The sequence below is a fragment of the Antrostomus carolinensis genome, unplaced genomic scaffold (genome assembly GCF_000700745.2).
Source record: "Antrostomus carolinensis isolate BGI_N321 unplaced genomic scaffold, ASM70074v2 scaffold48469, whole genome shotgun sequence".
In the NCBI taxonomy this organism is placed as follows: domain Eukaryota; kingdom Metazoa; phylum Chordata; class Aves; order Caprimulgiformes; family Caprimulgidae; genus Antrostomus; species Antrostomus carolinensis.
In genome coordinates this window covers 3,823-15,263 of record NW_010340180.1, presented here as the reverse complement: position 1 = coordinate 15,263, position 11,441 = coordinate 3,823, and the positions used below count along the sequence as shown (strand labels likewise).

General features: G+C 50.9%; 1 protein-coding gene across 1 annotated transcript in view; it reads right to left on the bottom strand.

The window, feature by feature from the left end:
- LOC104531249 (synaptogyrin-1-like) overlaps positions 1–4,330 on the bottom strand; it is a gene marked incomplete at its 5' end in the record, with an annotated part of 4,629 nt that extends 299 nt beyond the window's left edge. Inside the window, 3 exon segments of the mRNA XM_029087010.1 lie at positions 2–115; positions 2,552–2,697; positions 4,093–4,330. Coding sequence (XP_028942843.1) covers positions 2–115; positions 2,552–2,697; positions 4,093–4,330 — 498 coding nt within the window.
- Between the last annotated feature and the right edge of the window lie 7,111 nt (positions 4,331–11,441).

The following is an 11,441-nucleotide window of genomic DNA, read 5'->3' as shown; positions in this document are numbered from 1 at the left end:
TGTAGGGAGCATAAGGCATGCCGGAGTCCTGGCTTGGGTCCATGTAGTCCTGGGAGAAGAGGGCCGAATCGGCACCCAGACGGAAGCGCTGATACGCCAGGAACGCCTGGCCCACCTTTAAGGGAGGAAGTGGAGGGAAGAGATGGGAAACAGAGAGGGGAGGGGAGAAAGAGAGGGGGAGCACACCGAGAAAGAGAAACAAACAAAAGTGGGGTTAGTAGTGGTTACGGATTAGTGTGCAAAGCCCGCCTGGCAGACCACTGGCGAAACAGCCCCGAGAGCACGGAGGTTCAGGCTGCCCCCCAGAAAGCAGAGCCCACCGGGAGGGAGGAGGGCTGGGCAGGGATGGCAGCGAGCCCAGCTGGCTGCATGCAGCCTGCCAGGGCTCCCCGCTGTCTCCAGAGTGTGCTGGGCACCTCCTGCCCAGTGGTGGTGTTTCGCCCATGTGGCACAGGTTGCAGAAGCTCAGTTAGCATGTAGTTATCCCACTCAGCCCCTCCTGCCCCTGGGAAGGCAATCTGCCTCAGCAACACCACAGAAGATTCCTCTGCCAGTCTGGGTGGATGCAGCTGTTTTGCCTGCAGAGGCCAGGAAGGAGAGCAGGATTTGACCTGGAGTAGCGAGGTAGTGGTCACCCCCTGTCACCTCTTCACTGGCCGATATCTGCATGGTGTAGCAAAGACCTTAGGAAGGAGCAGTAGGAGGCAAGGTGGCTGCTTCCCAGGCCAGGGGACTGGTTAGCCAGTGTACTGCTGCCTCCTGCCCCAGGCACTGCAGGCAAGACACCCTTTGGTGGACTGAGGGAGCCCAGGCACAGAGTTCAGCATTGCGGACCCCAGCAGGCATGGCTTGTTGTCCCAGAGCATAAGCAGTCTAGCAGGTGACAGGGGGAGAGGTTTGTGGGGAATGAGGGCTGGGAGGAAATGGAGGAGATTAAGTGGTGGGGCAGAGGCATCTCCTCGCTGAAGTATTAGGTCTGAGCAGTCATCAAAAGAAAGGCACAGTGGTGTTATGCAGCATTAGTTAGGGTACAGGTGAGGGAGAGAAGGGAGCAGAGGAGGAGGAGAAGAAATTGCCAGTTCCAACTCCCCAGAGGGAGATCCTCCGTTCAGTGGACACCCCACTCCAGTTCAATGGCTCATGTTCTTCCCACTCTGTGCCCTGCAGTGACCACATACTCATGGTTGGGGCGTTGGAACTATCTCTGCTCAGTAACCTCCTCCAGCTGCATCCCTCTACCCCTTCCCCCAAACTCCCCCATCAGCGAGGGGCACTATGGCAGCAAGGACGGGGAGTTAGGGAACAGGGTGTTGTATTCTTCCTGAAAAGTAATGTCTCTGAGTCTCCGGAAAGCCAGAAACGTGAGGAAGCCCTGTGAGGAGAGAAAGGGGTGTGGGGAGAAGAATCAGTAAGGAAGAGCAAACCAGAGCATTTGATTGAAATTAAAACCCCAAGGAACCAGGGGAAGAGGATGCCTATTTAGCCACTCACAAGCCCATGCATCAGGGAGAACCACTGCAGGTGGTGGCACCTCAAAAAGGGTCCTGAGGGACCCCTTGCAAAAGCCTTGCTCCTGGTCACACTTTCTGCTGGAGCTTGCAAGGGGCTTTTGGCAGCACTCAAGTGCGGGACACAGCTCATGGTGGGGACATGCACACAGCTGTCCTTTGCCCTGCTTGGTGTCACCTTGGCAAGGGTGCTGACCACACAACCCTTTGCAGCCCTCCTTCCCTCTGACAGCTTTATGGTCTTACAGCACCCTTCCTACCTGGCCTCTGCCCAACGTTAAGGCCTGTAGGGAGAGGAGAAGATAAACCCACAAGGACTTATGCATGGAGACTGGCCTAAAATGCTTTTCTGCTTGGCGCTGTCCTGTCACTTCAGACAAACTCACTCGGGCTTAGTGCTTTCAGAGACAAGAGGAAACTGTGGGGGATATTTATACTGCATACCACAGTTTTTCCAGGAAGCTAACAATAAAGAACTGCTGTGGAAAGGGCAGTCTTAACAGACAGCACCATCGCTTTCCTAAGAGGTGACCCAGTGAGGCAGTGCTGTGGTCCTGGGTGCAGAGGGACAGCCTGGAGGGACGCTGATCACAGCCTCCTGTGGCCACTGATGACATTTCATGTGATGGGAGCAAAGCAGGGAGGCAGATGGGTGCGATCCCTGGCCTGGAGCTCCATTCTCTGCTTAGCATCTGTGAGGTGAAAATGCTGTTAAAATTCCTCTGATGCACAGGGAAAATGATGCATGGGGAGCTGGCTTGTTCAAGGTCATATCAGAGGTTTGTCAAGGGCACTCCTCGCTGGGATATGGGACTGTCTTTCCCATTGTGCTTATTAATGCTCTAACACCTTCTTCCATGTAAGTTTTCCAGTCCTTGTTTCCCAAGCTTACCTCCTAACCACCTCCCCTCCTGCTTTTTCTTCTCAGAGACATGTGAATTGAGATCTCAGAGGGAATCACTCTTAGCCAGTCACTTTCCATTCCCCACAAGCTAATAAAGTGCAGAGGACACTGGATACAACATCACAGCTGCTGTACTCACCCAGGTGAAGATGGAGAAGAACGAGAACGTGATGGCTGCTCGGGCTGCATCCCCTCCCTCATTCATTGGGTTGTCCTCTTCTTTTGAAGCTTGCCACTGGTTGGTCAGAAAGCAGAAGCCAACGAACCAGAGGAATGCCCAAAAGGCTGGGATAGACCACCAGCAGCATGCCAAAGAGGAAGGGGAGGAGAGACATCAAGAAGGTATGTGTGAACAGACCATAAATACATCATGTTTCTCTGGAAACTTCAACCCTATGAGACCCACCAGTGTGTTGCAGACTGGGCCAAACTCTGACTGTGCAGCCTGTCTAAGCCCAAGCAAGCTGTCAAGCTTGCTGATGGCTACATTGTCAACGTGACAATAGGTGTCTGCAGAAAGGACCTCAGGAGAGTTCATTTGCTTGTGTTTGGATTGATCACAGGACTTGCATTTGGCCTTGGGAGGGAGCCTGAAGGGCTTCCAGCACAGGAGCAATCACCAGGGCTCTCTGAAACAGCCAGTGTTTTGCAGCTCAGTCCTGCAAGGACAAACTCAGAGCAATTCCTTCCAAGGGAGCTGCAAAAGAGTGGGAAGCAGCAGGCCTGCAGTTGCTCCTGGACCCCCAGGAATGGGTGAAGGGAGCTGGGAGCCCCCAGTCCAGACTGGCAGCTGGTGGGAGGAGCGGACTCACCCTCTTTGCCAGGCGCAGCCAGATACCAGGCAGTGAGGGAAATGGGCATTCCTAAGTGGCAGCGAAACACAGCTCAGTCCTTCCCCCTCCCCTTCTCCTGTTAGCTGAACACAGGGCTGCTGGGCAAGGGGCTAACCCTGAACAAACATGCAAACCAGAAGTCCAAAACAAGTTCCGATGCTGCACCCAATCCTGCTCTCTGGCCCCTCTGACAAACCGTGGGGGGACCCTGACATGGAGAAGTTTGCCTGTATGGCCAGAGGAAGCCAGGAGAGCAACTCAGGATGACAACACAAGAGCAAAGCACCTCCTCATGATGCTGCTGACTGGTGTTACAGATGCACATACACACATACCATCACTCTCTCACTTCAACACACTACTGGGGATGGAGAGTTCTGACTTTAAGTCAGAGTAAGCCTCAGAGCTGGATGAGGTCCTGCACAGCTATTCACATGGGGAATTGCCAGGTAACCTAGGAAGACTGGTTTAGTCAGCCTGCATGAAACCCTCAATGTTTTTTTATGTTAAAATATATAGGGTTCAATCACCTGAAGCTGGAAAGGAAGGAAGTACCATCCCTAGAGGCATCAACACTTGTCCTTAGCAAGCACAAGCATGCAGGAAGGCAAGACCTGCTGATCCTAAAGGGCTCCCTGAGCTCCCTGAGTTCTCCTCTCTATGGAGAACAGCAGAGAGGCATCAGCCAGATTGGCTGAGAAGAGAGAAAGGGAAAGGTCTGAGAGAGTAAGGAACCCAAAAACCTCTCTGCTGGCAGGGACCTGGCCAGCAAGGAAGCAGAAGCTCCCTCCCTCTCCCTTGCCAACAGAAGAGCGGGGCACTACGGCCAACTGGCCAGGAAGCTCACCCGAGACTCCGATGTCTGAGAGCACTGCCTTCTTGCGGTCCTTGACGCTGCTGATCTGTGGGAAGTAGGCATCCAGAGCCAGGTAAAGAAGGCAGCTGAGGAAGGCGAGGACACCCACGGTAATGCCATAGTTGCAGGCATTGTGATTGCGGTTGAAAATGCAGTGCTCTTGTGTCTCATCCAGGCGGTTCACGTACCCTTCATTGACAATGGAGCCAAACACCACGATGGAGAACACCTGGTGGGCAGGGAAGCAGGAGACACATCAGTGCAAGCCCCATCTCTCTGGACCAGCACAAAGAAGCAAAGCTCTGCAGGGGACAGACACCCTTCGCAGGCACCTCTCTGCTCTGCTGATCTCCCGTCCCGCTGCCTTGTCTAGGCTGTAGCCACGGGCAATTTACTGGGAAGATGGTCTCATTTTATTTCTGAGGATTAACTTAAAATAGGACACTTTTAGATTGAGCCTTTTTATCCACCTGATCTAAAGCAATGTAAAGCAGTCGCAGTCTGGAGTAAAAGTGGCTTCCCGCAGACACACAAGGGGAGACATGTAATGTAAATTGGGACATGGTTTTGGTGTGGTTGCCTGCGTACAAGGGCTCCAAGTAGTGGAGATCCTCTTAGTCTGCACTTATTCTCCCACCCACTCCTTTCCCTTCTAGGAATTCATTGTTTCTACCATGCATTTATTCACTAATTTTATCTATCCAACTACTACGCTCTTTTCCTCATCCACCCTCCCACAATCCACAGCCCTGCTTGTTCTGCAGCTCCATTCTGCTGTGTTCCCACTCTTCCCATCTCCCCACACATCACACACCTGTCTACCAGTTTTCCATCAGCCCAGCCCATGACACTTCCTATCATTTTGCCCACTCACCCATACGCCAACACCCTCCAACCTTCCCCAGGGATTTCAGGGCCACCACAGAGCTCTCTACCCGTCACCGCTACTGCCACTGCGTGTTATTTTAAATCAGGTAGAATTAAGGATGAGTCCAGGTAGAAATGCCATAATCCGCAGTTGCTGATCTAATCTTCAGTCACAGGCTTACCCTTCGTTGCCTGCCGCAAGGCTGTCCCTCTTTGACGCAGCAGGTTCACCAGAGCAGAGAGCTATTTACAGCAGCCCCATTCTGCATCTCAAATAAACAGCTTCCCCTCACAGCCACAGGAGAAAGAAGGGAAGATTAAGGCAGCATGTACACAGATTTTTTTTTGCAGGGCATCTTGAGATCCTCAATAGGAAAAGCCCGTCTACAGGCTGCCTGCGAGGGCCCCAGGGAAATGGGACCTCAAGCATGGGGTGAACATACATATAACATACACTAGGATGTCACTGGGGCATTCTGGGCAACAGGAGCCTGGCACCCTTGGAACCACCACCCAATCCCCAAGGAGAAGCAGCACACAAGATGAGGTGGCTGAGTTTCCCGCAGGCAGTGGAGGTAGGTCTGAGGGTTTGCTAGGTCAGAAGGACCCCAGTACCATTTAACCCAACCAAGCACCAGAAGAGGACACGGCAGACAACCCAGAAAGTGGAGAATCAGCTTTGTTAGTGCAGGGAAATTTAACTGTTGATTGATGCCAACCCAATACACCATCTATCATCGGTGGAGTTGGATGCCTGTGATCCACAGCACAGATCTCTGCTGTTTGACCTGTGGCATCAAGAACCAGAGGAAAAAACCTTACTCCCAGTCCCAAACAGCCCTTGGGCAGACACTCAATGCTGATCATGTCTCAGCTGCCAAACCTGAACAAGTATCCACCCCAAGGCTCATAACTGGGTCACACTTGGGTTGCTGAGATTGGGCGTATTTTTGACACACCAGAGCACACTAAAAAAGCTGGAAGTTGGTCCTCCTAAGCGTGGGGACTGTATGGGTTCTCTGAAAGGTCACAAGAGCTTTTTAAGCTTAGAGGTAAAACAACTGATTTGTCCTCCTTCTTCTTGAAAAACAACGAGATTGATCATTCTTTGCAGAAATTGAGGGTGAAAATTAAATAAAAATCTCTTCTGCCTGAAGCAAAGGTCTGGTCTTTAAATTTCAGCCTGAATGGTTTGGAAATCAGCAAAATTGCACACAATTACAGCCGGGCTCTTTCAGTGGGAAGTCTCGCACACTTTCACAACAGGCTGGGCTGACAGGCCTGCCTGGGAACACTGGCAGAGGAACCATGTTCCTCTAACCTGAGGGGGAGCTGACAGACCCCTGAAGTGACATCCCAATGCGAGGCTGTGACCAGTGCCAATGCTGCCACCTGAAGTACCAACCTCCACATATTGGGATTATAAAGTGGGCGCCCCATTTTCCATAGCATTAGACAGAAAGTGTATTTTCTCTTTGGAAGATGAGAAACAGCCTCAAAAGCTGATTAGTTTGGTGTTCAGTTTTGCTTTTAGGCTCAAAACTGGTAAAATGTTGATTCCCTGAGTCAGGTCAACCCTTGCAATAAGCTGTATTGCAAGTCTCTGCTTACTCATTTGGGATGAATGAACTTCTGTAATGGCCTGTCCCCAGAGACACCTCTGTTTACTCTCCTCATATCCTGATACACATCTTCCTTCTGCTCTTATCTTTGGGTTTGCTGCTGGCCTAGAAGAGCTCTCATCTGTGAGTAAAAGAAGCAGAATAATTCCTTCTTTCATTTGCTCCTTCATACCTTTACGACCTGGCACATTGTTAAGACATAGCTCAGAGTCATGAGACCAGAGGGATGTCTCCCTCTCCCTAATTTTCAAGCAGAGGTGTCATTCCTAACTTCCTTTCTCCATCTTCAGTCAGCCAAGACGCCACAACTTCTCTCCTATGAAGAAGAACCACCTGTTTCACAGCCTGGAGGTGCCCAAGGTATGATTTACTGGCAAACATCTGATTTAAGATGATCTTAGGAGTTTTCTGGGGAGATTCCACTAAGGATATTCTCACTCATGAGTAGAGTGAGCACTTGTTCTTCTCATAACAAATCTGAACTGAAACACTGAAACCAAACACAGCTATTCTAACTACTAAAAAGAAAATTAACTCTATCCTAGCAAAAACAGGACAACAAGTAACTGTAGATGCTTATCTTCAATGTCCTGAAACAGCCACCCCAAAGCACTCTTTGTCCTTAGGAAAGCCTTTTACGGACCAAAGCACAGTAGCTTATGGGATGTCTCCTTCTGTCCATGTTTCCCTCACCACTGACACCAGCTCTGGTCCGTGCTCCACTCCCTAGTGCCGCAGAGAGGACAAGGTTAGTGGCAGCGGAGAGGGTTTGCTCCCTTTGCAAGCCTACCACCATCCTTCACCAGCAAAATGCCGTGAGGATCTGCTGTGCACAGAAGCCTTGAGCTGGACTGGATAACAGAGACTGGGCAAGAATGGGCAGGCTCAAACCAGAGGTTTCAGACCAACAGGCAGAGCTGGACAGTAAGAGAAGAGGCGATTGCTGCTGCTGCTGACAGGCAGCGTCACCCATTTTATCCCTGCAATGTCTGCACCCAGAAGATGTTGCGACAGGTGCACAGACAAACAATTTTCTAGAAAAAATTATGAGAGCCCAGATCTCGCAGCCCTCCAGAGGAACTGTTGCACTTAATCCATGGCAGCTACTTGTTGGTAGCAGGGTGAGTGGGTAGAAGCTCACAGACATACCAAGTCATCTTAGAAAGAGCAAGTATTTTTTGTTTCCTTGATTTCACAATCCGTGCTGGTACAAAGATGATCCAGGCAGCAGGTGCAGTATGAATGCTGCCTGGATTATAAACAAAGCACCAAGTCTGCAAAGATGAAGTATTTACATTCCTGATCCCATCACATCTGCAGCACTTCTGAAAAAATGCCTGTTGGCATAGCTAATCCTCACTGCGCGAGGTCTTGCCTACAGCCACTAATACAATGGTCCAAAATACACATCCAGCTGCGAACAGGAGCTGAGAAGAAGATGGCAGGAGTCTTCTCCTGACTGAGCACCTAGATGCAGGGAAGTGACTTGTCTGAAGGCAGACAGAAGGTGGACGCAAAGCACTGCATCCAAACGCAGCCCATCCTTCCACTCTGCCGAGAGAGATCATCAGCTGCTTTCCTAAGCTACGCAACAAACACCGACCAGCCATCCATCCCCGGCTTTGTGCGCCCCAGTGGCCCCATTTCTTCAGCGAAGCTGTTTAAGTCAGTTTACAGGACTTGAAGTAACTAGATTTTTAGGTTGAGAGTGTTTCCTTAAGTCTTCAAGAGCAATAAAAGCAATAAAGCAGTTAACTGGGCAGGTGTGCGGCCTTTCTGGAGGTGTGCGTTTAATAAGCAGTAATATATTCTATTATATTCTTCTGGCTATTCTATTATATTCTTCTGTCTATTCTTCTTCTATTATATTCTATCTGGCTATGCTCAAGAAAAAGGACAGAAAACAGCACGTGGAGAAGAGCTGACCAACATCGCATCCATACAGGTTGTTGCAGTGATTTCCCTAGACTTCTGTTTTCATCAAAGAACTACGAGACGCTAAATGAAGGCCAAAGCCAGGCACTCTACAAAGCTGACCAAGAAAGAGCAACTTGCTGAAAGACACAGCAAAACAAACGTAATGCTAAGCACTGCAGAGAGGAGATGAGAGAGGCTGAGAGTTTCCCTGTCCCGGTTTCTCAAGGGGTTTGTGCTGGCCATTGCAGGCATGTAAGGGCTTACTACAGCGAGAAAAGTGCAGAAGAGGCAAAAGGCTGCGTCCCACCATAAAAGACCTTTTTTTTCCTCTCACTGAACTAGGTGATCTGATTTTGCAGATGCAAAGGCAAGAGATGAACCCTTAGAGGAGAGGCTCTCCGCTCTCTTCCCACGTCCCCACTGCAGGCTCAGCCCTGCAGAAAGCCAGGCGAAACCTCCTGAGCATCATGTGAGGCTTTCCACCGCGCTGCCCATTCCCAGCCATGCATCAGATGCTCCTGAGCATCATGTGATGGATGCACAGCACGGCCAGCCTCTGGCATAGCGCTAGGATTTTCCTGTGCCACATCCCAGGCATTTGTCACGCTGCCTCCTGACTTCACCCCCGAGATCCCCATGATGGACTTTGCGGGGACGAGACTGAAGGGGGTTTACTGTGGAGCCGCCTGCTTGTGCTCACTGTGGTGCCCTCCGGTCACAGGCTCTGTCGCACCGCATGTTGCCTTTCCCTCTCCCAAACCCCCTTTTTATTCTATTATAGAGAGGAAATAGTTTGGTGACATAATCTTTCTCATGAGACTTCAAATCAAATCCACCTCAGGCAGGATGAAGCAATAGCCTCTTCTGTGTCTAATCTGGTAATGACCAGGAATAAATCTGTTTAAAAAGAAAGCAAGAGTGGGGAAGAGTGCAAACGATAAACTGGCAGAGATGATCTGACTTTCATTTTCATTCAGCCACTTGCAAACGCAGTCTCTGGAAAGCTTTGGAGAGCCCTGCACAGACATGGATTATTATTATTATCATCATCATCATTATATCTACTTATATTTAGTTCATTTTGAAGGAAACATATGCAGCTTTTGATACGCATGGGACTGGCAGCTTGGAAACAGGCAGCCTCTATTTATTTCCTCCAGCCAGCACCATGCAGGCAGCAAACAACTGCTGCCCACGGTCTCAATGGCGTGTCGGAGCCCTGTGTGGGTGCTGGAGGGGGCCAGCCTCCCAGTACCCATTTGTACCCGATGCCCCTGAGCATGGGATGGGGGGAAAGCATGGGTATGCCAGCACCTCCCTCCCAGCTCACCCTCCCTGGCCAGCAGCAACATGGCACCAGCTCCCCAGCCGGGGCTGAGCTGGAGCAGATGATGGAGGGGAGAAAGGCTCTGCATCCCTAATTCCTGCCACGGGATCTAGGACAGGCTTTCCTGGCCAGCCAGCTTTTTTTCACACGTGGCTTGTCAGCTGACAGGCCAGGCATTAACCCTTCCTCCTCCTGCCAGACCCATGCCCAGGTCGATCTTCCCCCCACAGAGCAGTCCAAGGCCTGGGTGATGCTGGGGCAGCTCGGGAGCCACCAGCCAGGAAGCCTCTGATGGCAGCCAGGCCTGGGCTGAGCAGCCATCTGTGCCTGCCACCCCTGGGAGGGAGAAAGAGCTTTGCCATGGGAAGATGCCCACTGGTGTAACAGGAGGCTGTGTCACAGAGAACAACTTCAGGAAACTCCACCCAGTCCCACGGGTCTCACACTCTTCCCATGATCAAACAGCATCTTCTGTCCCACCGCTACTAGTGACAGTTCCCCATGGCCACACTCCATGGTGGTATCCAGGTCCTTCTGGGCTTTCCAGATGGTCCCTACATCGTCAGGTGTCTGCTCAGCAATGTGACCGCCCAAAAGTCACATCTTTTTCCATGAGGAAGAGTTCTGTTTTCTTTATAGCAACACATCTCTCCCTCCTTGGCTTGGCTGTGCCAACCTAGATGGAGGACCGCATCCACTGCCACCTGCACCTGCTCCTCTCACAGCCACACTAGTACTCTCTGTGGTCTTGTCTTGCCACAAATGTCTCATCTTAGCCATGTCTCATCTTAGCCATGTCTCATCTCCATGCAATTTCTCTGCTCCTCACCCGTGTGCCTCTCATGCTGTGAAATAGCAGATTACATAGAATTATCATATTTCTGACTGCCTTTGGTTCCTGTGTGCTATTTCTCAGATTTTTATCTGCAAATGCCATTAATGAGAGATTTGTTCCTGCTCCAAGATCTTTCCTGGAAATGCTATGCTGGAAACAATGCGACCTGCTGTACCCAACCCTGAATCACCCCATGGCTCTGCACATCTATTGCTTGTCTTCTGACGTGGCCTCTCATCCAATCCCAGTGATAGTGATCCCCAAAAAACCCTTTTAAAGCCAAGCCAAGGAAGGGAAACCCATGAAGAACCATACCTGGGGCTTGACTCAAAGCATGTACTTTGAACCACCATGATTTTTTGATCACGCACCAACATATCTTGCAAGCATGCAGCCAGCAAGCATGGTGGCTGGGGCAAAAATCACATGGAGGAGCAGAGGCAGAGAGCATGAGCTATGGTCTTGAACACAGGGAACATCTCAGCTAAATTCAGCTGGGACACAAAGAAGGTGGAGGTTGCAGCTGGTTTCAGAGGAATGTGGCCCCTGGGCTCTAAGGCTCAGTTTAACTGCCACTGCAAGCCCACACCGGGTGTTCTTTCCTTATGGTGAAGGGTGGCGTGTGAGGAAGAGGCAAAGGGTGTCATAAGCAGGGTGTCAACATGGCCAGTCAGGACCCACCAGCAAGGCAGGAGACGGGGCTCCCTGCCATGCCAGGACTTGTCCCTGTCCTGCAGCTCACAGGTGGTAGGTAGCCTGTCATGGCCAGGCA